The 27,344-nt window shown below is 37.7% G+C and overlaps 1 protein-coding gene across 1 annotated transcript in view; it reads left to right on the forward strand.

The window, feature by feature from the left end:
* The window catches only part of WDR72 (WD repeat domain 72), a 105,191-nt gene extending 79,661 nt beyond the window's left edge, over nt 1-25,530 (forward strand). The window contains exons 18-19 of the mRNA XM_010014391.1: nt 19,621-19,719; nt 25,475-25,530. Of these exons, the coding sequence (XP_010012693.1) occupies nt 19,621-19,719; nt 25,475-25,530 (155 nt within the window). The remainder of the gene's footprint in view (nt 1-19,620; nt 19,720-25,474) is intronic.
* Nucleotides 25,531-27,344: the final 1,814 nt, after the last annotated feature.

Raw genomic sequence — 27,344 nt, forward strand, 5'->3', positions numbered from 1 at the left:
CTCATTTAGAGCACAGAGGTAATACTAAAAATGGATCCTCTGATGGGTGTAGTAAGAAATACATATTGTCCGTGTCACTGCATAAGCATGCAGAACAAAAATTATAATGGAACGGAGTAGCTGTACTGCATGAAATACACAAGTGTGGGAAACAGCAGCCCACCATGAATTAGCTGTCACTACACTGGCACAAGGGCAGAAGGTACATGAGAGCACACCTAGGAGATTTGTTTAATAAATTTAATGTGTTGGACCTATCTGGGATGATTTTCTATAAAAGAAGTATTTCCTCTTATTACAGTGCCAGTTGGGTACAGTAGACTTCTGACTTCTCCTTGCCATACTTCTACCCTTGCAAGCCCACAGAGAGACCCACTCTGCAGCATGCACTTTTTGCTCTTGCTGAGCAAAGCCAGATAGAAGTTTTGCTGTAGGATCTCGCTAGGCAAGTCTCCTGAGCTCCTCCTCTCTCTCACTCTCCAATTAAAGCATTTTCAAGTCTTGCTTAAGAGATGTGTCTGAAAACTGTAAATCAAATTCTAGACTGTACTGTTCTGCTTCACATTATTTAACCAGTAAACAATTAACATAAACCTAGCCGATTCATGTAATAGATGATGTACTCTGCTAGGCAGCAGCTTCTGATGGTTCACAGCCTTGTAGGGTCTTTTCAGGGGAAAATGGGTATGAAGCTATTGTGAGCAACTCTTTGTTGACTTCTAAAATGACTTTTACTCTTGTAGCTATAAAATAGGGCAGCCATAAGAAAAATAATCTGGCACTTTATTTTTTTCCCTTTTGTGATATTTTCCAAAGATCACAGATATATTCCTTTTTGAAGAGAGATGTGCCTTTGGAGTACCAAGGTACTGTCTGGGAGGAGGGAGCAGCATAGGGGTTGAATTAGGAGCACAACTGTATATTAGATAGTGGTCACCCACTATAGAGCTCATGTCGATCGTAAAGCAGAGTGAATGTAATGTTTTTTTTAAGGAAATCTGGCAGACTCACAAAAATACACATATGATCTAGTAGCAAGACAGAAATCAAAGCAGCAAGACTAAGTATATTTTACTGATGCAGTGGCGCAGTAAGAAATTCTTTCCCTTTTTAGAGGCTACTGCTGCCTTAAATAAATGAAGCAAAGCTAAAGCAGGTTTTTGAGCAACTTTTGTAATCTAATTGATTTATAATCAAATTTTATTTCAACAGCATGCAGGCTGGGAGTGCAGGAGCTGGTTACTATTACTGGTTCCTTAAATGAATGCACTAAGATTTAGAAGCTGGGTTCACTAACAATGAGTTTAATTGGTGTCTACACACAGTACTGAAGTCCCAAAATTGTATTCTGGGCACACACTTGACTCAGTGAAAAATTGGGATAGATTATGTAGAGACAGTGTGTAATTCCCCTTGCAAAGTCCTCACAAGTGCAGAGGGAGGATGTGTGGTCAAGACAATCCCTTGCGCTAGCTACCCTAGTTATTGGCTGCTACAAGGTCTTTAGAGGCAGTGATAAATTTGAGGGTAGTCATCTGACTTGCCTTAATCAGCACTGATTAAAAAGATCTAAATGGCTCCAGGCGGCCCCTGGATCAGAAGGATACAGATGCTCTCTCCCTAGTGGTATGCCAGTCACCGCTATGGAGGTAAATTCTATCTATAAATGTCAGGGGTAACATTTCAGTCAAAAGTTGTACAGTGGCTCTCAGAAGAGCTGATACACTGTGAAGGTATAAAAAGAATGTAAATAATACTGCAAATATTACAAAGTTATGTACATTGATATTGGGTCCTTTTGGGAAGGTTATGTTCTTTTCTGTTGACTCTGAAAAGATATGGCATAAATAGAAGAGAACTTAAAGACAGACAAGAAAAAAGAACAGGCTCTATATGAGCACAATTTTAAAAGCTGGTTAGTTTAAAGAGGAGATAAATAGAAAAGAATCTTATAGGAGTATACAGAATTATAAACTGTTTGGCAAAAGCAAATCAACTACTTTTGTTTATCCTTTCTCATAATTCAAGAACATGCAGACATGCAGTTAAACTGAAAGGCAGAAGCTTTAAATAGCTTAAAGGAAATGTTTCTTCATTACATCTAATTCCTCAGATTCCCCTTCAGTGAAATGGGTCAGCGCTTTTTCTCCAGGTCCACCAAATATTGAAAGTTTCAGAGTTCTTAAATACCAGTTGTTGTGTAAGTTAGAATTAGTGTAAGCTAAGTACTATGGAATTGAATAGAGCACAATAACTTTTCTATAGAGTTTTGATGTAGCATCTAAAGGACATCATAAAAGTAATTATTGTGACTTCAAAAAGACATAGAAAAGCTACTGTAGCTTTTGTAGTTCCTGTAGTTAATTGTATTCATGATGAAGTGTTTAGGCCTCAGGAGAATCCAAGCAGTTCTTTTTCTTTACAAATTGGATCTCAAAAAGTCTCCAACAAGGGTATTTAGAAATTTGGCCTTATGTTGCTAATTCATGCAGAACATAAGCAAGCATGTAGATACACTACTGCAAATTCATACTTGAGGAATGAGGCAGCAGGTTGTGGAGCTCAGCCCCAGCACCCAGGGTGAAGTCAAAACTCAAGGTCTGGAATGCAGTAGTGACCCTAGGCTGTTTGCAAAGTGCAATCTAAGAATGAGTGAGAGAATGAATTCTAGTTTACTGCCCTCTCTTCATGAACCATCTACTTTGCAACTCTTTCTGAATGGAGCTGTTGATGAAGTGATCAGGAGAAAATTGTTCTTGGCCTTGCATGTTCTAGGCTTGTCTGTTACTCTGGGAAAGCAATACATTAGGTTGAATTTAAATAAAATGTAAACTTATCTCAAAAGCATTTTTTGTTGATTTATACTAAATGAGATGCCAAAGAAACACACTATCAAAGTATATCCCTTCAAAGTGCATCCACTGACTGTGAACCGTTTAAATGTGAAAAGACCTTAAAGAAAATGTTAGTCAGGTATTATATTTGGTGGTTGAAGACCACCTAGGAGAAGTAGTAAAATAATTGCTGTGGTCCAGATTATAGAGCATGTCATATTACATCTCCTTGTAAATATCACTTTAACTTTTTACAGTGCAGATATTTGTAAGTTTATTTTATATACTGCTCAGCACTTAAATGTCACTGAATCTAAAACCCTTATCCAGGAAGCTCATTAGTTGAGCTGTCTGTGTCTGTATATCTGCCATCAGCATCTGGTGAGAGGGCTGATGCTGACCCTGCCAGACTTGGGTCATGAGGTCAGCAGGTCTCATTTATTATTCAAAATTGCTTTCTGACCTTTTATCAGCTAGGTCAAAGAATGCTGCATTCTCCTTGGTTGAATTTTATAGTGAAATCAGTATCATGCGCACATAATACAATTACCAATTCATGTGAATCTCATCCCTCTCTCTCTCAAAATGTACTCACTTTGGGGTTGATGAAGTTCGAAGAGTTGCCTATACAAATGCACGTGTGCTTCAAGACCATCCTTCTGAACTAACACATGTAGCTTCATACCTAATTCATGCTTCAATTTGTGTACCTACCGCTGTTGTGGTACAGAGACAGCTAAAGACAGAGCTCCATAGTTAACAGATGACCTCTCATTTTTACCAATCCCATTCTTTTGAATAGATTCCTTTTCACTATTTGTTCAATATACATATTCAATGTATTTTCAGTAGTAACCGAAATACATTTCCCCCTTCAGCTGCACACACAATTATCAGCTGTGAATACAGGAGAACTTAGAAGAACTGTAAAGCAAGAAAAGCCAATAAATATGAAGATGGTTTTCTTGGAGATTATAGCCAATTCTGGAAATTAAAAACACTGAGTCCAAGATATTTTCTAAATATTTTCTGATTACAAATGCAATCTAGATCTAGGGAATCTCTTGCCAGCATGATTTCAGTCCCACAGAGAATCAAGGAAGACCCTGGGAAAAATTAACAAAGAATAGGTGATATGATGATTTCGTTCTATGGTCAATAAATAGAAAACATAAATGATACTACAATACAAAAAATACTTTTGGAATTTTAGAGCACTAAACTTTGAAAAGAAAATTAACCATCAGATCTTAACAAGTCATGCTGCAGTATGGGAAGCTGGAAACCACAAATGCCAGATTGATTCTTAAAGGGAGCTGTGCAGTGCAGCATTATTCCTCTGGAATGATTTCATCCTTTTTAAAAGAAGGAGCCAAAGGTCACGTTGGTCTTGCCCTTGAAGCAGACAATATGAGATGTCAGCTTGTGCTTTCTGACACTGCATATGATGAATAACCTTGACGTAGTAATAAACAAATAACCTATATTAACATTTATAAGCACAGTGAAGTATTAATGCAATGTGTACTTCAACAATACACTGTGAATACACAGCTTTCATAGAAATGGATTTCTTCTAGTAATACTATACTAAATGTATGGTTTGTTAAATATTGCTGTAAAATGCATATTCTTTAAGTATCAGAATGTACACATCTGAAATATAACCAACCATATGTACATAAATAAGAGAAGTACTTTAAACAAGCAGCCATGAAATTAAAATTATCCAAAAAAAAAATCTATATTCATAGATACTCAAATTGTTGTGAATATTTTATATTTAGTGTTTCACATTCCTGTAGCCAGTTGTCTTTGTACATGCCACTTTGTCATAAATCAGTATTCATAAGGTTATCAGCTATTCTCTTTTGATATTTCCACTAGCAGAGAAAAATAATTGTGTGCCGGTAAGATGTCAAGGTGTACATAATGTGTGGTTGGAATGAGGTGTTTTCTCCAAAGCGTGGTAAGCTTGGGGTCCAGTTGTTGTGGGGAGAGTTACAACATGGTGTAGTAGTCCTTTTAACAAATTTCTTAGCTTTAATAAAGTCTTGTACTCTTTATAAAGTACACATATTTTGGGCGGGGGGGGGGGGTTGGGTTGGTTTGTTTTAAACTGACAGTTACACAAAGCTGTTGGATGTTAGCGATATGCAGGCTAACATTACAGCATGATACTTGGCCTTGTGCAGAGCTTGATGTACAGTTTCTCTTGTTCATAACTAATATCTGTATCTTGGAGACATTCTGTAATTTTACTTGCTTTTAACCACACACCATGTTCCCAAAGAAGTAACCTATTTCTAGTATAGAAGAGTTGTGTTGAGATTTCTCTGTATTCTTTCTGAATGTTTTAGAGACATCTCTGTTTATTGTTACGTGAGAGTTAACCCCAGGTCCTACTCCAGCCTTTGTTATTACACAAACTCTGTTATAATCACAGTAGAATAAATACTCACCATATCTGACAGTTTGAGAAACACCTTCTATTTTAACACTTGCAAAATACCCTAGCACATATCCCAGTGTCCTTTACGAAGTGGAAAAAGGCATTTATCATTCTCCTTCTGCATACTATGAATATTACATATCTATGGAAGATACTTAGCAGAAGGTGTGTATACAGAAGAGATCACGGATACATTTCAGAGTACATAAAAAGAATTCAAAGATTCTAAAATTCAGGTTGGAAAAATGTGAAGAATGGCATGCCATTGCTGCAGATGAAAAAACCAGGACTGCTAGTTAGAAGTCAAAAACCATTGTACAATAACACTGCAGATTTAAATGAGAAGAAAAATGAATGAAAACAATACAAAGGAGATTAGTGAAGAAAGTTTTGTCTTTCTCTTTTAACATTTAACTGCTTATAGTTTGACATGTCTTTACGTGTATCCATCATTATTCCTATCATTAAGTAGGGTTAAATGCTAGAATTAAATGAACAAAGAAAAAGGATGATCTGTTGTCTTTATATTGAGTGTTAAGTGAAACTTCTTAAGAAGTGAGAAGAAAATGAATGTGCATCCAAAGGAGTGTGCAGTCCCAAAGCAACTGATTTTAAAAAAAATCTGCTCTTCAGTGGGTGGCATTGTAAGAGTATAAAACACAACCAGGAAAGTGAGCCCTGGCTATTCATTTGCACTCAATAGCTGTCTTCATGAACTAAAACAAAACAAGTGGTTGGTTCTTCTAAACCACATTTTCACTTTCCTTTAGCTCTGAATGACTGAGTGATTTCCTTGGAACGCAGCCTGAAGTGGCAGCTGTGAATGCAACTATAAAAGTGTCAGATATAGCTAATGTGTTTCATAATAATACAATATGGTAATAGATTGCTATGTTCCCAAGTTTCTAAACTTGAGTTTAACTCTTCATTTTGGTACAATAATTTTAATCTGTTCTTTAGCCTTCAGTTTTTATAGGAACAAAGAGTGTCTCTAAATTAATTAACAAACCCTAGGTACTAAATGCCTGACATAAACAGCAGATTTGTTTGTATATGCTCGAAGTCCTATAGGCCACATGCATTGTAGATACTCTTTCATATACTGCCGCAATAAGTCTTGCAATTCTGTAAAGACGTAAAGTGGCAGAGGTAGGTTATTCCCCTCTAGAAAAAACATTAGCCCATGGAGCAGCTTATAGCTAGAAGCTCCCCTGTGTTTATCGTTTGTCTGTGATAAGGGATGTGCAAAAACTGGGGTGCCTATGAGCTTCAGTGGATTTGTGCATTATTGAAATCAGGTATACTGCTGTGCTACAGCCATGTAGTCTCAAATCATTAGGCTAGTAAGGTTGAGGCTTTATTCTGGAGCTGAGAGGTTATTGGGTTATTTTGGAAAAGATTGGTCAGATTCCAGAGTGCCAGTAATATTCTGGTGAAAGTGAACTTGTCTCCTGCTCTTTTGACCATAGCTATGGAAACTCATCTAACTGTACAACATCTGTTCTAGTCATTTTTACACATCCATTAGCATTTCTACATCTCAGCCACCTTGGCTAAACTCAGGTTGTGGTAAATCAAGAGCAGCTCTATTGCTTTATTTAAAAGTGCACCTAGTTAACACAGAGACGAACTCAGTGCCCTGAGCAGGCAGTGAGCATTCAGTGATTTATTTTACCAGAATGCCGTGCTCTCTGTTAATTATGCTGCAGCCATTGCACTGTGCTTTTGAAACTGCAGTCAAGGTCCTGCTGCACGTTTGCACCTTTTTTGTGCAGGAGCCCTTTTGGCTTTTCCACTTCACTCATCTTACAAGCTGGAGTGCAACCTTTAGTGATCTCCTGAAGTGGCAGTTTTGTTTCCTGAAACACTGAATTTGTTTTTATCCTTCCGTATATAAAGGGATATATATGAATGTCCCTAGATTCACCTCTGATTGTGCAGACAAACTGATAGTTGAAAGCATATAGGATCATAAACAAATCAACCAGTAAAAAAGAATACCATCAATGCAATTTGAAGTACCTGTAGGAGACAGGTGGGACACTTCCATATGGGATTTCTTGTTGAGGACCGCATTGTTTCCAAATAGTGCATGCCTAACTTTTCTATGTGTGAACTGAAACATAAATGTGCACAAATAAACAACACCCTGAAAAAAGTAGATTTCAGAATACCTAAATAAAGATATTCCAGATATTTTTGACTAGGTATATTGCAAAGAGGAATAGAAAATTTTGCTTTCAGAATTAACAAGAAACTAATGCTCTTACATCAACAAAATATCAATTTCTAACCAGTGACTTGGCTACCACAATAATAGAGCCAGTGAAGGTAACGTTGTTTCACCAACCTTCATAATCTTATAGTACCTTTCGTGTTTCTTTTCTGAAAGTGCCAGTTCTTATACCAAAGTGATAATATGAAAGTATTAACTTCTACTAAAAGCAAAAGAAACCCAAGGAAAATTACATTATTCTGAGGAATAAAAGGTGAAAAAAGAACCTAAATAATTAGGTTCTGAAGTTTGAAACATTGCGCTGGCAGTGGGGCAGTACCAAAACTGGTTGTAATCTTTTAGGTTTGGCAGCATTGAGCAGCATGTTCCTGTTACCAACCGTATTTAAACAAAGTGCAAAAAATGTGACATTTTAAAAAATCCTGCTACTTCTCCATCTGGATTGCTTCCGCCTCACACTCTCAGGTAGCACTTGAATGCATCTACATTCATGCATGGAAGAGTTCCCATTTGTGTCTCTCCTTGGCTCTTTGTCCTGGGTTCAGCTACAGCAGTCATTTTTTCTCCTTCTTAGTAGCTGGTGTAGTGCTGTGTTTTTGACTTTCAGTCTGGGAACAACGCTGATAACACCGATGTTTTTAGTTGTTGCTAAGTAATGTTTACTCTGACCAAGGACTTTCTCAGTCTCATGCTTTGCCAGAGAGGAGGGGAAGCCAGGAGGAAGCAGAGACAGGACACCTGACCCAAACTGGCCAAAGGGGTATTCCATACCACAGCACGTCATGCCCAGTATATAAACTGGGGGGAGTTACCCGGAAGGCCCAGATCGCTGCTCGGGTCGGGCTGGGTATCGGTCGGCGGGTGGTGAGCGGTTGTGTCCTTTTCCCTTGTTATTCCTCTTATCATTATTATTGGTAGCAGTAGTGGTTTGTATTATACCTTAGTTACTGGAGAGCTGTTATCTCAACTCGTGGGAGTTACATTCCTTCGATTCTCCTCCCCATCCCTCCGGGAGCGGGGGGAGGAAGGAAAAGGGGGGGAGTGAGCGAGCGGCTGCGTGGTTCCAAGTTGCCGGCTGGGCTTGAACCACGACACTCTTCATCCCCCCATGGTTCTTACTTCCAGTAAGAACATGATCTTGTACCATGCCTTACCTATCAACGGCAGATCATCTGCATTTTTTGAACCATACCTTTTAGTTCCTCACACATGTGGTTTCCAATGGCTTCTGAACCACAGAGACACTTGTCAATCACCTCCTTAGATGCCTGTCTTCTTGGAAATCCCTGTAGTGTCTTACCCGTTTATTACCTGTCTCAAAGTAGAGGGTCCAGGCTCTTTTGTTCACTTAGAGATACATCTTGCCGATGGCCTTAACTATAAAGTTCAGCACAGGAGAGCAAAGATGCAGTATTAGACAGGGGTCATCTTTTATCTGTTAAGTACTTCACAGCTCCCTGTTTACCTACTCATTTGAGGGAATTCTACCTTCATTTTCTGGAGACATATCCTTTGGAGCTTAGAGGGGAGAGTCTGTTTCCTAAACCTGTGTCTGTTTTGTGGTAACTGAAACAGATGGTCCACATTTATTTCCAATATAATTATGTATCATTCATCGGTTCAACAATGCACCTTCCTGATACTTATACATATCAGCAAATATTGCTTATTAATTCACAGAATAGCAAAGTCCAGATTTTGTTCTCAGTTGCATCAGGAGAGTAGCTACCTTAACGTTAAGCTAGATTCATGCTCCTGTAACATAGCCCGGAATCATTGTCAGTATATACAAAATAGATTTCCAGCTACATAAAAAAGGGACAGCAACTCCTAGCAGATGGTGTTTGGGAAAAAACAAAATGGTATAAATTTATCAGATGCTAGTTTGCTTCCCCAAACATGAGTTCACTACCGATCTTAACCATGTAACTAGAAATCATTAATTAAATCCTGTGCAGCCAAGAATCATGCATAATGTAACACGGCTACTGCAAACAGTTCACTCCTGATCATTTAAATTTCCTTCTTGCTCTTGCAGACATGAGAAGCCTGTATTTGAAGTAGTCCCTGATGAGATTTTGCTTTTACATCCTTGGAGAATGTCCTTGTGCATATTTATAGGACAAAGTAGAAGGATTACATATGTGGATTTTTGCTTTTACGGTATTAGCTGTAAGCATTTACATATACATACCTTGGCACAATCTGATCACATATGCACACCTCAAAAATCTCTTCACTGCATAGAAAATAAGTGGCCTAATTCTCTATGCTTTTAAGTAACAGTACTATGATCTGGTCATGCACACGAGATAGCCACTTTTATATTGACTGTGCAGCTCCCGCTGGAAAAAAAAAAGGATTTCCTTATTTTCTATTAATTTTTATGAAGAGGATTTCAGTTAGCAGCCTGCTCTGTAGGGCAGTGTTAATCCCGTAGTACTGCCATGTTAGTGGTGAGAATAGACAGGTTACTACCTTAGCACTGCTAATGTTCAAAAAGGCGATTTGCTTAAAGGGCAGGGACAGAAGAAGAAGGAAGTGGACTTCACAAATTAAGAACTGCACAGCAGTTTCACTGCAAGCCATCTACTAGTCATACAGTACTATCCAATTAATCCATTACTCTTACAAGAGGAATCCCTGTATATCCAGGTACAATCCTTGCCAAATATCTGGACACAATCATAGGCTTTTAGGATTACAAGTAAGATAATAAAGGATAATGATCAGAAATTAAGCACACCAATACAGAATGCTTGGGTTAACTGGGCCTGCCATGTGCACTGTAAAGCAGCAGTCTGTTAGGTTTAAAGTGAGATTAAGGAGTTGTGTAACCTGCAATTATGCTGGTTTTCATTAAAAAAATAAGATGATTGGGCTCAGTAGGGCCCTTCCTTATATTTACCTCTCTTTAATTGGATTTGGAACTGCTTAAACATCTTTGAGTTGGAGCTTATAAGAAGATGATCCCAGCTGTTTTTCGAAGCTTAAGACAGCAGGCAGACAACATGATCATGTCAAGACTCATACTAAAGCCTTAATCCTACTTTTTCATCAACTAGCACTACAGCTGAGTCTTTAACCTCCTAAGTACTAAATGTGCTTTGGATCTCTCATAATACATTTGCTGTCAATTGTTGTTGCTAATAATATTCTTTTTTGCTTCTTTTCTGAGAAGAACTTTAAAGAATAGTCTCTATGTGAGTTTGAGGAGCTATAGTGTAAGCCTGTATTTTCAGTCCCTTTAAAAATACATTTTATAAGCTTGCTCCTACTGAAGTCTGTTGCTGTCTATGGAGGCAAGGGATTGCATTGACCTCTGCCTCGCCTTGTTATAACATAAACCCCAGTACCTTTGTAACTATTTTTCATTGTACGTGTATTATTAGATTATATACAAAAGGAAAGAAATGGCTTTAGTTTTATTCAGGTCTTTTTCCTAGGAACTGTTAGCGTGACCAAAAGAAATTTTCTAGACTCTTAGCCAGAGAACTTGCTACCCAGAGCGTTACTTAGTTTGATAATCCTGCAGTTGCATGAAGATTAAATGTTCTAATGAGGTTTGCTTGTAAACCTCATCATAGTATCCATGCAATGCACTAATCTCCACTTCTCACCCTCTTTTCTTTCCTTTTCCCTTTTTCTTCTCTTTTTTCTTTTCTTTCCTTTCCTTTTCCCTTTCTTTCCTTTTCCCTTTTCCTTCCTTTTCTTTTCCATTTTCTTTCCTTTTCTTTTCCCTTTCCGTTTTCTTTCCTTTTCCCTTTCCGTTTCCTTTCCTTTTCCCTTTTCCTTCCTTTTCCATTTTCTTTTCTTTTCCCTTTTGTCTTTTCTCTTTTCTTTTCTTGTCTTGCCTTTTGCCTTTTCTCTTTTCTTCTGTCTTTTGCCTTTTGCCTTTTCTCTTTTCTTTTCCCTTTTGCCTCTTTTCTCTTTTCTTGCCTCTTTTCCATTTTCTTTTTCCTTTCCTTTCCTTTCCTTTCCTTTCCTTTCCTTTCCTTTCCTTTCCTTTCCTTTCCTTTCCTTTCCTTTCCTTTCCTTTCCTTTCCTTTCCTTTCCTTTCCTTTTTTCTTTTTTCTTTTTTCTTTTTTCTTTTTTCTTTTTTCTTTTTTCTTTTCTTCTTTCTGTTGGATAGTGCTCTGATTTGTCCTAGTGACACTGGGCTGCCAGCAGGAAAGCAAGCATAGTTAATGCTCAGCTGCTCAAACCAGTCAAGCAAGCTAGCAAGTCCCAGCTGTGCTACTTGATGTTTTTTGATTGCACCTAGTCCTCAATCTGTGAACTGTTTTCTGGATTTAGATTCATCAAGCTCTGCCGCTTTAAAAACTCATGCAGGCAGGCATCCTAGGATATGCCATTATAAGCTGCTGCCAGGGGATCTTCTAGGAGATAAATGGAATCTGTGTGAAGTAAATTAGTGTGAACCAGTCAATCTGTGTGTCAGCCTTGAGCCACATCCATGGGTAACTAGCTTGCTGACTGAAAAGTCCACTGTCTTTTGCCAATCAGAGGTCTCAGCCACCAGGAAGCAGTCCTATAAAACATTAGTTTCTTGGAATAATGCCTGTTTGACCAGCTAGTGAAACTCTTCAGTATACAGTACTGTACTGCCTGAGTTTACTTATTGCTTACAATTGAACTGAAAATCTTTTTAAGTCAGATAACATTTTAACAGTAGGGAGCATCACAGAAATGTCTTGGAAATAAGTACTTCCACTTTCATACAGCAGCCATTCAGCAGAGTCATGCTGTGCTGCAGTTGGCTTTACCTCCCTATCAGTAATACATCTTCAAGGCCATAATGCAAAAGAATAACAATAATCTGGCCAGGAGAGATTAATAAAGAGGCTCTGTGTATACTTTTTTTTCCCATGGATTAAGCTATTTGGACAGCTTTGATTGAGAGAAAGGAAAAGTATACAAGCTGTAACATTCACATTATGCACAGGGATATGTCTGTGTCATAACTGTGCTGCACAGTTGTGTTTCATTTTGGTTTTAAAAGCAAATTGAAGTAATATACAACTAGAATTCCTCTGTAGAAATGGACTGAACCAGAACCCTCTGAAAATGCCCTGATTAATGCTTTTCTGCTTGAATACCAAATCAATCTACTGTCATGAAAATAATGTCAATACTGCCAATACTGTGATTTTAAAAGCATGAAGTATTTCTTTATTTTCTGGTTTTGTAGAAGCTACTGATACACTGATAAGCAGCTGTGTATGCACTATGTACTCTCCCACACCATTGATCTAATGAGCAGAAACCAGGGGGGATTTTGCTATATAGTTTTAGAGAAGGGGACAGGTGATGAGATGCTGTATGCTTCAGTTCAGAAACAAACCCAAAGCTGATTATCTGGTAGGCATCAGAACTGAAATTTGGCCTTCTTTACTAGTTCCTGTAAAAATTGTTTTTCTGTTGCCCCCAGTTACTGGAAGGGTTGGGGGAAGGGTTGTTAGGGTTAGGGGGAGCGAGAGAAAGAGAAGGGGATAAACAATGTTGATCAAGTATGATCACATTGGTTGAACATGCACTACCACACATCTAGTGACACTGGAAAAGGAAATTAGGGCTTGCTAGCCAGGGAGGACATTGAGAAGAAAAAACAGAGAGTGTATAATGGCAGAAGAATTAATTAAAGACAGTTTAGGGTTGCATTTTCATTTTTCAAATCCTCCTGAGTTTTACTGCAGCGCGTGCTTCAGAGCTGTGCAGTGAGCGTTGTGGGGGATTTTATGGGAAAGTATTTTATTTCTTGCAGCAGAACCCACTGAGACAAATTTAACTAGTTAGGTGTTTTATTATATATACTACACAGAATACATGGACAGATTCTGGTATAAATCACAACTAAGATCAAGACAACTGCTTTAAAATTGAGTGAATGTTTCATTGCACTAATGAAACAAAAATGGGATGTCCTTTGAGAACATAATTTGTTACATGCCATTATATTTTAGTTGAGAGAAGTAGGGAAGTCCCTCCGGGTGAATAAAACTTCAAGGTATATTGGGAAAAGAATCACTGAAAATTTCAGTTTTCCTGTCTGAAGCAATTCTGTCCTCAGATATACAGGGAAGGAGGAAAATGAAGTTTCGGGAGCTTCAGTAATTTAAAATATATAAAAACCTTAGAAGAAATCTAACACTACAGAAGAAAAAATGTTCTTTAGTTGCAATTCACTTAGTGAGTGGAATGAGCTTTGTTTGCATGTGACTTCAGACAGTGCGAGAGCAAGCTCAGGTGCCTGGGTTAGTATTTCTGCACACTGAGCTACTATTAGGTCCTACTTCTGCATTCAGTGTAATGGATTTAAATCACTAGCTTCCAGTTCAACTTATTCCATACTGGCTTATTTCAGGGACGGTTCCAACTTCCATATGCTGCAGCATTCACTTTAGACTAATCAGGTGTTTCTCCAGGTTAATTTCTTAATCTCTCTTTCTAAGATTAAAATGTAATGAAAACCAGGCCGGTTTGATATTTAATCATCAGAAGATAACAACCAGCCATTCTCAACTAAATGACAATTGCATACATCAGTGCAGGGTTTTTTTAAATGACACTAAAAATTATGAAAGGTCCAGCAACTGATGTCTTCTGTCAGTGAGATGAATTAGTGGTTTACGTGGCCTGAGAAATGGTCCGGAAAGAAAATAGGGTTCAATTCAATAAGGACAAGTGCAAGGATCTAGACTGAGGTGGGATTAATCTTCTGCAAAGAGACAGGATGGGGAAGAAATAGCAAGGTAACAGTTTCTCAGAAAAGAATCTGGATCACAAGCTGAGCATGAGTCAACAGCGTTCATGCAGTGGCAACAAAGGCAGGCGCCATACCAGGCTCTGTAAACAGGAGCATCACCTGCAAAACCTGTGAAGTAATCCATATCCTCTGCTCAGCACTGGTGCTATCAAGGGCACATCCCCAGCCTACCCAACTCCCTGCACTGCTCAGCAGAGGGTGCTGCCACCCTAAAGGCAGGATGGGTGCTCTGTACTGGCTGGTGTAACTTCACTATCTGCTTTTTCTGTTTCTAGGTGATTATGGTGAGTGCTGCTACTATTTCGCTTATCATTTCATGGCTCTTTGTGCATTTCTTGTGTTAATGAAATCTTTTTAGTTGGCATCAAAATATGCACAAAAAACTAAGTAGGACAGTAACCCTCAACCTGGAAAAGAGATGGTTAAAAGAAGATAAAACCAAAGGAGTGTTCAATCACAAGCATCATGGGAAGAGTATACAGGGCTCGTACACATGCCTTTTCTCATACAAGAATAAGTTTGATGTTAAGCTAATAGAAACATGTGCAAACAACCAAAATGCCTACCTATGCATGTGGTAAAGCAATGGAGCTCACCATGTTAAGGCAAGTTAGGGTGTAGGATGTTAAGGATGTGGAAATACTACGTGTTTAAGGGAGAACTGGAGGAGTTTGTGGAACAGAAATCCACTGTGAGCTAGCCAATGTTTCATTAAAAACAAAAAAGGTTTGGAATTTCCTGAGTTTCAAACTGGCATTTAGGGGACTTTTACCTTGATGATATTTGGTCTCAGCAAGTACAGCTGTTCTTATGCTTTTTATGATATCTATGAAATCTGCTTTTTAAAACACTACTCAAAGCATTTATTGCCCAGCTCTCCATCAAGCTTCTTAGATATAATATGGTAGGTGCCTGTAGATCCTGTAGGTCTTAGAAGTGGCATTGCAGCACGATTGTTTTGTCCATTTATGAAATAAAAAATACCAGAATTTTGTTTCCCTTTGCAGTTTTTTTTTCGGTGCAGTTTTATTTAGATTCAGGTTGCTTCGTGTTCTGCATTGGGCCTTAAATACATTTATCACCTATAGCCTACATTGCTTAATATTTCTTCATTAAAAAATAATCTTGCCTTATCCGATTCTTTTGAATAACAAATAAGTTCTTGTTTTCTCTGTAGACAGACTGTGTTTAAGTTACTAATCCACCTTATCAATACAAAAGCATCTTATCAGAAAATTCTAACTGGTTTTTTCACCTGTGTTATGCAAACTTCTCTCTCCAATGTGTCTGCCCTCTGAAAATTGGTGTGCAGAGCAGGTTATTTAGGCTTTAGTGTGTGATATTTTCAGAGTTCAAATGGAACATGTAGAAATAAATGACAGGGATGAGGTTTTGCTGTAATTAGTGATTAGTGTATATTCACAAAGAACAGCTTATAATTCAACAGTTCATTCACACAAAGACTGTTCTTTCATAAACTGATCAGCAATCAGTCTGTGATCTCTTTTCAGGAATAATTTGTTTTCAATTTGTGGAGTTTTATATATATGAAACTTTACATAAATGTTTCATTGAATACTGTAATCTTATGACATTCTTTTACTATTCTAAATGCCATACCTATTTTCTAATGTCTTTTTCTGATTCAATAATGTAAGAGAATGGGTATTGAGTTCAGTAAACAACTCTTAAGAGCTTATTAAGATGTATCAGAAAAAATTGCCACAATTCTCAAGATTGATCCTGTACAATGAAGATTTATGTCATTTTTATATGCTAAATTCAAGGTCATTTGCCCCAGTTAAATCTGTCCCTTTTCCTTATTTCCATACTAACAAAGGAAATTTCTACTTTCCATATAATAACTGAAATGACACCACACGGAACAGAAAAAAAATATCGTTGGAGTTGTTATAGCAGAGATTGTTGTTTCTTTACTTTTTCTCTAACTTGTAGATTAGGGGCTCATTTATGCTCCAGACATTTACATCACCTTGGCTCACAAATTAGCTTTCAGATGGAAGCAAAAGTAATTTTAAGGTCCATTTAAACCCGAAGTAGGACAGAGTATCCTCAGAATGAATAAAGATCACGCTGTTATGTTTAAATAACTTAAATTGCATCAGCATCCTGTATTTCCCCTATTGACATTTGAACATAAAATCTTATTCCCCTAAGGGAAAATACAGTAAAGTAGGTGTCAGGGTTAAGATTCTTTACATTTTTTCTATTATTATATAATGCCATTTTTTACGTTCACTCTTTATTTGGGCCAGTTTGTTCTTTCCTTATTTTTAACTTTTCAATTCCCTTTGTTCTTTTATGGTATTTTTAAGCAACCTTCCTTTCCAAATTGAGCGTGTAATGTGATGTTTTAAGAGAGAAAGTTCTGAAGATCTCTCCTAGGTCCTTTTCTCGCTCACTGTGTACGCTCATTGTGTAACTTCATAAACAAGGCTATTGCAAAGTTTATTTGCCTGTGTTTTGTCTGTGTATGTGTACTTCTGAGTAAGTGACAGGGCTAAGATACACATCCTTCACTCTCACCAGTGACCCCATCCAAGCATGTCCTGGTTTGTCTCCTGGTGTTCTGAAATACACACTTTCCTCCCTTCACTTTCTCCTGCACGTTCTCTGAGGGCTGTTTTAACACAGTCTGTGCTAGAGGTCTGCTTCTCTGTCCCCCTGAAAACCCTTTCCATCCATGCTTTCTACTCCCTTTAAACTACTCCTAATGGCTCCTTGCTGCCAACTGTTTGTGTGAGTGTTTCATCATTGGTTTTTGTCATTTGCCAGCACTGTCAGCTCTGCCTGTGATCCCTTCTCTATCATTTTTGACTTTCTTGGCTTTCAGTGACTCCATCCTCTCCCGAATCTCCCCAAATCTCTTCAGTCAAGCATATCAACTGGAGATCCTCCTGCTTTGTCGGAGGACCTTATCAGCCTGTCTTGGGTTTCTTTCTTGCTCTCATCACATCTTCCTTTTGATGTCTCTCATCTGTGTGGACTTGTTTCTAGCTGACTTTTATTCATTATGCTCTGAGATACTTCTCAGCTGTTACCTTCACTAAAAAATCTTGCTCAGCTCTGCTTTGTTGTAAAATACAGCAAATTAGTTTAAATTATATGACTTATACTGACAGGGTCTGGGACAGAGGGAGAGCACTTGAACAGGTTTGTCCTAGTCCCATTCTAGATCAATTACAGCACAGACTTCCAGCAAGGGAAGTACCTGCCATCTTCTGACACTGATGCTTGGAGCTGTGAAAGCATCTCCCATCTTGATTCACTATGAGAGTTGTTTTGAAAGGCTTATTCTGAATTTTGGGTCACTGTTTTGTTTTTTATAGAGGGTGCCTCTGATGATTTTTCTCTTCCTCTGCAGAGGCACAGGCACCTTTTCTACTCTGTTGGAAATTTTCCTATTGTTCTATTTCAGAGCAGTTCTGACTTTTAAATTCATGCAGCTGTTATGACTCAATCTATCACTCAGCACAGTGGAGCTGACTGCTGAATGGGAAGAACAGCTCTAGAAAGAATGTGCTAATAAAATTGGCCCAAAACAATTTTTTGAAAACATAATATGTACACTTGTGTTTTCCAAGTCTTTCTTGAAGTGGGAATTCTGGCCTTCAAGTAGTGTGTTTGAAAATCATTTAAATGTTGTAAAAAATAAAGAAAAGTACAGATATCTTTGAAGACATTTCTTCCTGCACATATCATAGCGTTTTCATGTATAAACAAGAACATTTGTTATTTATTATAGGTTTTTCTTCAGTGTCAACTCACCTCATACAGATTATCATGTCAGCACTTCCATGGCAGAGACACGAACTAAAAATCCTCTTCATGTGGATAAGCTGGCCATTGATACAAGTCTACAGGCTTTTTGTAAGCTTAGAGATTTAACCAGCGTTCCTCCTTTACTCAGGCAGTGTTTTAACCTTGGATGGTTAGTTGCTGTCCAAGGCAGGTTTTTAGGCAAAACTTACTGTCTTTTGTTGGTCTGTTTCTTTTAAGGTGAAATGCATGGTGTCACTATCATAGATTTTATTATTTATTACTTCTTAATATTGTATTTTCAAGGATCTAATTCCACACTTGTGTTGAAGCCCTGATTGCTTCACACAGACTCTGTGTAGATGCAGGACTCAAAAATGATGGAACCTTTTGGTGACCTGGGATCAATAGCTCCAAACCGAGGGAAAGTGCAAAGCACTGAAGTGGAATATGTGTCCTTTGAGCTCTTCCTGTCTGAATAATGCCCTGAGGCCTTGTTGATTCACTTATGATATTGGGAAATTTAAATGCGTGTTTAAATGAAGTAATCCTGCAGCAAATATTCAGTTGGTAAAAAAAATAAATAAAATCCACCAAAAGTTATGAGAAAACGAATTTCTTGTTCCAAGAACAGGACAAAGCTACATTGAGACTGTGTATAGCCATTGGTATCCACATCCACATGGAAGTTTGGAACCTTGCTTAGTTTTCTAGATATAAGGAAAAAAAAAAAGTATTTTCTAGCCACCACTATTTTCCTAAGAAATGGGATGAGCTAGGAGTTCTAATGGGACTGAAAAATAGAGATCTAGACTTTATTGTGTTATTCTACAAAATATTGATTAGTAATTGTATTTGATCTTCAAACTGTATTTGTGGCTCCACGTGATGATATGGAGCAGAAGAGAGGACATTGACAAGGGAAATACCTCCCTTCTGTTCAGGAAAACTTACATGGGGTTTGTCCTGCGTGGACAAATAATTGTTTTCATGAAAATATTTTCCTGCTCTGAGATGAAAATGGTTTTAGCTGTTAAGTGAAAGAAGAAATCACATTTGGCAATCTCTAAAGTGCAACTTGGCCTGGTTTTTACTGCACTTTGGTATTATCACTAATTTTATTACACATTTTAGTTTGTTGTATACAACATATTTTCATCTTAAAACTAACACCATTTCTCTCCCTGGCGAATGACTCCAGCAATTACAGTTGTTTATGGGTTTCTTTGGTGAAGCAGACAAGCACTTTTTATGGCTTCTAATTTATTTTATTATTTTAAGATTCTATAAGAAAAAACTGGTTTTTTACTTCAAAGAGATCACATTTAAGCCAGCACCTTAAACTTCTCCCTGAATGAGCTCTTGTCTATAGATTTTTCAACTGTGCTGTGGTTGCATATAAGTACTTCGAGTTTCTGGTTTATTTCCATCTATTATTTGTGTTTACAAATTATGTCTTCAGCATTGAAAGCTCTGCAGAAAGCCAGGAAGTGTTTGTTTGTGAATACATTACATTTCTCCCTCCCCCTGTTTTTGTTCTGTATTGCTCCAGTCAGTGCGCTGAAGCATGACAAGAGCTCCAACTCGGCAAACTTCCAAGATGTGGAGGATACGCCTGACAGATGCGTCTTGGAAGAGTCTGAGAGTCCAGGTGAGAGGCATTTAAAGGCAGACACCAAGTATCAAGTGATAAATCTGACACAGCTTTTGGATCTGTAAAGAAAGCACATTGTAATGCTGTTTCCTTTTTAGCAGCTGCAATGTCAAATTAATGGTCACCTCCAGGGGTCACAGTGTGGAGCTGTTATCCTTTCCTCTTTCATCAAGAATTCAGGTCTTAGAAAGGATAAAGGCTTTATGACCAAAAAGAAAGCTGACACTACTAGTTCATTATAATTAGTTTTGGACTACACTGCTTACTTAATATATGTACAGTGTCTGACCCTTTGAAGGTAGCACGAGATTATGAAAAATTAGAAGGACTGTATATACTGCAGTTGAGTGTAGCAGCAGACATTCAAATGCTGTATTTCTGGAGGAAAGAAAATTGGTGGTGTTAAATAGGTTGGTCCTTTTCTTTAAATCAGCTCACAATCCTTATTTCATTTTAATGGCTCTTAACATTGATTCAGCTAAATACGGGAACATCCATAAAGTGCATCCTTTTTGGTGACTAAAAGATTTATCTTCATGTAGTTTCATTATCTTTCTCGTTATGGAACAACTACGAAATTTATTAAATGAATCCCAAGGGGAAACAATTAAATATAAAGTGTATCGAGTCACAGCTGATTAAAAACATTCTGTGTGACTAAATACTAAGATCTTTTAAGCAAACTGTGAGCTTGACTCACATAGACCGTATACATAAGCTGCACGTAGCACTCATTAGTGAAAGAGTTAAACATCTTTCTTCACTTGCTGTTTCCCTTGCCTGCTTTATCTGGTCTCTGTGTACCTTCTTGCATCTTTGTGTGCTGATCCGTGTATCATATTTTTGATTCACCGTCTCTGCGGCCTGTCAGCTTAGTTAAGAGATTTCCAAATCTTGCAGCCTGTGCTGACAGGGGGCAGCTGCCAACAGTCCCCTGATCCTTCCCCAAGGAACACTGCTGAGATTTAATTTTCAGTCAAAGGGTGCAGTCTGAAATCCATGTCAGGTCCCCTAAGTCATCTCAGAACCCAGATAGGACCCATGTCTGGGGGATTATATTTCAGCACACTCCACTCCTCCAAGATTCCTTGGGAGTTCAACTGCTGTCATATACCTGATTTGAACTACATTCCCTTTTCATCTTTTCCACAGAAATGAACACCAGTATATGTTAGAATAACTGAAACCAATGAATTGTAAATCCATATTCATTTTAAAGCCACGTAGGCTTGGACTCAGTGCTGTACAGCAGAAACCAGCATGAGATTTAGAAAGAAATAAATAATCTGCTCAGGAAGGAGCCAAGTTTGCTTCCTTACAGCACCTACTGTGGTGCATGGCGCTTCCTTCAGAAACTGTCTACAGTCCCTTCAGCATTGGCTGTGGGCAAAAGCGTGGATTGTCCAAGTTCTCATCTGTTCTGAAGTTAGAAAGAATTACAATGAGGTGACACTAAAGTGTTCAGGTAAGAACTCGTGTACCTTAAAGTTAACACGAATTTTAACCTTAAATTAATTCGGTGTGGCAAAGCGTACACATTTGGATGGGAACTTGAATATCCAATTCTGCACTCTACATATCTATATGAAGTAATGGAAAGGATAAAAGCCTGTCAGCAGGTGATATTGACTGGCAAAAATACATGTTGATAAAGCATCTAAACTTAAAAACTGAGTTCCATTCGGTCCATCTGACATCATTAAACTAGTAATAAACAATGAATTACTCTGGCTTTTGTTTCTGTCCATTCCTGCATTTTAAGACATCTTGTCTTATAGGTCTGAAAACCTCAGGAGATTTCACTACTGGTCTCACTGCTTTCCACTGAGAATTTGTGGCTTGGTTGTCATGGAGACATCGTATTTCTCCAAGAATTGCTCATATTGATCCGTGGACAGGCGTAAATGGCCAGGCGAATGTGAGGAGTAAAGGGGGTTGGGCAGTACTATAAAATGACCAGAGGTTATGGGTCGGAAATAAGCTCATAGCAAACACTTAGGTAAAGAGAAAGAAACAGTTTCATTTTGTTTCAGGATTTCGGTTTTGCACTTTATGCCATTGTCTTCTTTCACTATAGACTGAAAGAAACTTGTTAGTCACTTGTCATGTCAGATCTTTGGTGCTTGTCCTGACACAGCTGTCAGCCTTCCAGCTCTGTGCAGTTCAGGGACACACAACAAAGAGCTAGGAACATGAATTATTTATTGCTCCTTGTGCGGATGAAATTCTGTGATAAGAAATTAAGACACTTCTGACAGAAGTGCTTGTTTGAAAGGAAAGACTTGGTAACACAATACATTTACTTAAAACTTACCATTTACTTTTTGTAGCAAACATTGAAACAATAATATGACATTCCATTGGCTATGATTTTCTCTAGTATTTCTCAAGTGCTTTAACTTTGAATCGTATCTTGTAATGTGCGAGTGCCTGGAAGGTCACCATTTGATTTGTTGAAGCCTCTGACTTTAAAATCTTTAAAAGTCTGGGCAAACTTACAAACTTCATTTTGAAGTTTTCATTTTCAAGTCAATGTATGTGTTTTGCAGAGTCTCTTCTGCTTCACTTATAATATGTTGTCATATGTGGAAAAAAAAAAGTTGAGAAATATGTTAATTTTCTTACCTCTTCTGTTGAGGAAAAGGTAAAGATATGACAATGTACCTGCAAGGAATTCCAACTATTCCTAGAAAGGGTTCTTTATTACAACTTCTACAAGAACCAAGAAGGCTATACAGCAGCCATTAACAGACATCTCTGTGCATTGTGCTTTCTAATGGTGAAAGAAGCAGTCTCTAACCTTGACATTAGACTGAGACATTTTAAAAGTGATCTTAATTTCCTAAAATCACATAAAGCTTACTCTGCTTATTTTACTTCCACATTTTATATGTTCTGCACATGTACTCACTGCTCTGGATGTGGGCCTCCAGCAATTGTAGAAAAAGGCATATACTCAGATGAATAGCAGGAATCCATTTGACTACCCAAGACACCAATCTGAGATTTACCTGTGATTTCTTGTGTTCAATGTGTGATTGGAGCTACTTTCAGATAGGTAATAAAACCCCTCAACCTGCACTTTTCTCTTGGATAATTCACACTAAACACTTTTCCCATGTGATGGACACAGGTAAATATCAGACTGCAGTTTCTTGTCTAAGTGAAATGGATTTTAGTTGCTCCCTTCATGTGCCTACAAGCTGCCATTATCTGTGATAGTGGCTCATGTCTATTTTAGCCCACACACAGAGGAGATGCTGGGTTTCTCTCCCAGATGCCTAATGGTAGGTTTATCACTGCCATTTTCCCCCCATGCTGAGGACTGCTTCTGTTTGACATGCAAAGCCTTGGCTTTTCAAACTTGTCTCTGCTTTGGCCTTGACCATAATAATCAGATAAGAATTACAGCAGCTTTTTATAGAACTTTACTTTTGATCATATCAACCCTCTGTAAAGAATTCACTATCCCTTAGAGTGCTTCTTTAGAATAAATAAATAGGGTTTTTTTCATTTAGGGGAACAGAGAAAGAGGCCAAAACTGAGTGAACACAGATGAATAAGTTAGACTTCTAGGTCTGAGGTATTCACCCACGTTTTCTTGTACAAACAGTGGTGGAAAATTCACATCTCCAGAGGGCAGATCATCTTGTCCAAAGGGAGTTGCTTGAGAAGGGTTTTAAGGAGATTGAAAATGCTCTGAATTTCATCAGTCAAAATGTAAGAAGACTGACACAATTTGAGGTGTCTTACCTTTCACAGGTGGTGCAAGTCCGCTAAGGAGGGTTCTGCAAGTTCAGCTTTTGTGAGAAAAAGCAGTAGATTTGAGCTGAAGTGACAGGAAACAATGTAGGCACAGATGTACTTTGCCTCTTATTTCCCTGAACAGAGATACTGCAGTAGTCTAGGCAATAGACTGTTACTTCAGTTGGTAATAGGAGGAAATTGGGTCTCCCTAATGGAAGACTGAGTTGGAAGCTGTAGACAGAAATTACAGTGTTTTCTGCCTTCTGGATGAATACCAGGTAAATGGTAAGACCCCTATACGCTTATGGCTTCCAGTAGCCAGTCTCTACCTGAGCCAGCTGATCCCTTTTGCAGCTCATGATCTCTTCCATCCCTTCATTGCAAAAGCATTGCCCATATGAAATTTTTCCCTCTTCATTTTTTGACTTTTCAGGGCAGAATGTGATTCTGGGTGTACAGCAAGTAACAGTGAATGGCCAAGCAGTTTTCACAGTCTTACTTATCCTAGATAGACCATGGCATAGAGAGGGGAAAGATCTCTGACTGTCCCTGAAATACAGTCTATGAGAGATAGAACTGCAGCAAATAGAAATGAGAATGTATCAAGAACAGATTCTTATTAGCCACAATGTGCTTAAAAATGCAGCACTAAAATTGTGAGTATCTTGTTATCAGGCAGGTTATGATTATTCTATTGAATATTCACTTGCCAGGTCCATGTTCCATCCACTGAAGAAAGTGTTATTGAAATCATCACTGTGTCACCAATGTGGCTGTTGATTGGTACACAGACAGAACATAAAAGTAAATAATCAGGTAATTTCCAAGTATGAAGCACCCTAGAAAAGCATCATTTTCTGTATCTGCATCATCATGACAAGTAGGTAGCAGTAAATGAGGACAGATTGTGGACTGGAGTGCTTGAGGTTGTTGATGATGATGATGCATGAAGCAGGAAGGAGATGCAGTGTAGGGGCAGCCTACTGATCTCAGGCACTGATTGCCCGTAGTGCTCAATGGCTGTGCCTAGGAATTATCCCAGAAGGAATTTCTGAAATTTCCAATGCAGACAGAAATGAACCTGTAAGAGCTTCACTGCAGCAGATGTAGTGTCATGTACTATCAGCATTTTAGGTTATTCGTATCATGAATCACAAGTTTTGTTTTGTTTTAAATAGTCAATCAAATTGTAAAACCCAAAGACTACACTGTGGACATTAAGAAAATGTGTACCTCCGTCTCTAGGACACAGAAAGAGAGAAAGATGATAGATGATATGATAAAGGTACAAGATATACATTAGACTGGGAAAATGCAGTGTGTGCTGCTTTCTTGAGGATCATGAGTTCATAAAAGGTGTTGCATACATTTAGGCAGTTTCCGATACAAGTAATATTTAAAATTCAGGTTATAAATATTACCATACGTCAAATAAGAAGAAATCATGAAGCTGAAAACTGATGGTTGAGAGTGTTCTTCTGTGGAATTCTAATAAGACATGACAGAATTAAAATACAATATCTCATTAGTGTAACTTCCTATTACTTCTGTTTACAACCATTGTAGGATTGTTTCTGCTGAAAGAAAATATATATAATTTGAAAATTACCTTTCTAAAGGAAACATCAACAGCCTATTACTTTAAAACAGAAATTATCTCTCTGCTGATCCACTGGAATGTTTTCCTTTAAAACAAAGAAGGAAGATAAAGGAAAAGGCTGTCCAGAAGAAAACTTTTGAGGAACGCCATTCCTCCTCTTGAGCTCTTTTGGGTTCCATGTTGCCCCCTCTAGTATAGCTAATGTAAAAAGTCTTCTGGAGGTAGGCTTTTGATATTTGTTAACACTAGCATGATAGTGCTGAAAGTTTTCATTCTGTTACAAAAACTACAGAGTTTATTACTCTATAAGAAGATTGTAAAGTAATTTCTTCTTAAAAAAACAAATCTCACCTCTTACCTCAAACTGCAAAATCATTAAGCCAGATGAATACATTTCTTTTCCAGATGACATGAAGTCACATCCCTGGATATCCAAGGTGTGCTCCTGTAAGGTGTGTTAGAAAAACCTGCTTAGCCAGAAGAATTAGAAGATGCACAAGAACCAAGAAAGGAACATATGTGGTCTGGACATGAGAAGGCTTATTGTAGTTATTATCATAAGCATTTAACAATTCATTTTCAGAAGAAATACCTTCTGTAAGATCAGCTTCTTTTTGCTGATTTATTAGCTTCAATTCACGCTTCCATCACTAATAGATTTACATTTGTTCAACTAAATTTAGATAGTTCTAGCATAGAAAATATCAACTTTTTATTTTTAGATGTTTTTCTCTAGTTTAGGTAGTGATTCCAAATCTTAGAACTTTGACCACAAAAATTTGCATCAATTTTAATATTCTTTTATATACATAAACTTTAAATTTTTCTCTCTCCTTGCTTCTGACTTTTATTACCAATAACATTTTACCACTGAGCAAAACCAAATGCATTTGAAATAATTAGAAAAATTGTTTGCATTTAAAGGAATTAACATGGAGTATTTAGACAAAACTAAAATACAATGAATGCTTTTTGCAGAGGAGAGCATGGGAAATTTATTATAAATGTGGTGGTATCTAGGATGTGAATTTTCCTTTTCTATAAATACTGTCATCACCATCACCTCTGGAAATGTAGTACCGATACGAAGCTGATTGGAGTCCTCTTCTGAAATGATACTGAATTTCAACTTATGCTCATTGGGAAAAGCAGCTATACATTTTTGTCTTTTAAAAAATATATATTATTATCTTTGGAGAATATTTGGAGTTTATTAGGCTCATTGACCACTCAGTGTTCTTGGGGGTTTAGGCTGGTTTGATAAATAATACTCAGAGCAGTAAGCTCACTTTCTGTATTACCAATGGTCAGAGCGCTAATGAAGCCAAAAGGACTTGAGGATGTGCTTTTCTGGATCTGTACCTTTTGCTGGAAATCATGGTCTGACGTGATGCTTCGTTACTGTCACATTAGGCATAAGCTGCCTTACCTAGCAGAGTGAGGATTTCTTCAGTGTGGAAAGATTCCCTGGCAATGAATCTCTTTCTTGCTTGTGGGGAAATGTCATGGCTGCAGGAGTGACAAAACCAGGCTTCTGTATGGTTTGATTTTGGTTAAACAAACATTAAACCTTTTTTCTTTTGTTTATTTTTATCTCATCCATATGTCTAAAGGCAATGTATGGCAGTGAGGTCTACAAGAAACATTGAGTGGATGGGTCTTCTGAGAACTAGCATTTTCTTTTTTATTCAGCTAAAGAATATGTCTTTAAAACAGGTTGCAATCCAGAGAAGATAAAGATATTTAATGTTATTTTTCTGTAATTGTAAATACTGTGCAGAAAAATGACATCTTTTAACAGAAAAGTCACTGGTTTTTTACACATTTGGTTTTTTTCAGAAACAAGTTTCCTTATTCTTAGAAAGCACTTTCATATGTAAAATGTATCTTTTGCTTATATAAGCTTGTATTTGAATTATGGTGACTAAACAATCTGGATGTTGAGTGTTATGGCTTCGTTCTTTCATTTATTGTGCTGAATGTCTGGAAAAATCTCATTGACTTATTTATACTTGTACAGTACAACTGAGAGCAGAACATGTCTTCAGCTGACATATATACTCTTTTATGGGTAAATCAGAGATGCAAACATCAAGAATGTAAAACTAAAATTGCAAATATAACCAGAGGAACTTAGTAATGTGACTGGAAACTTGCAGTCTGTGAAATAAGTGGCAAATAAAGGATGGACCTTGCTATCTCCTTTGCCACACATCCTTGTCACCAGTCACCTCTGGTTTGGCATTGAAATGTCCATTTCCCTTCACAACAAACA

Source organism: Nestor notabilis, unplaced genomic scaffold (genome assembly GCF_000696875.1).
Source record: "Nestor notabilis isolate BGI_N333 unplaced genomic scaffold, ASM69687v1 scaffold17645, whole genome shotgun sequence".
NCBI lineage: Eukaryota > Metazoa > Chordata > Aves > Psittaciformes > Psittacidae > Nestor > Nestor notabilis.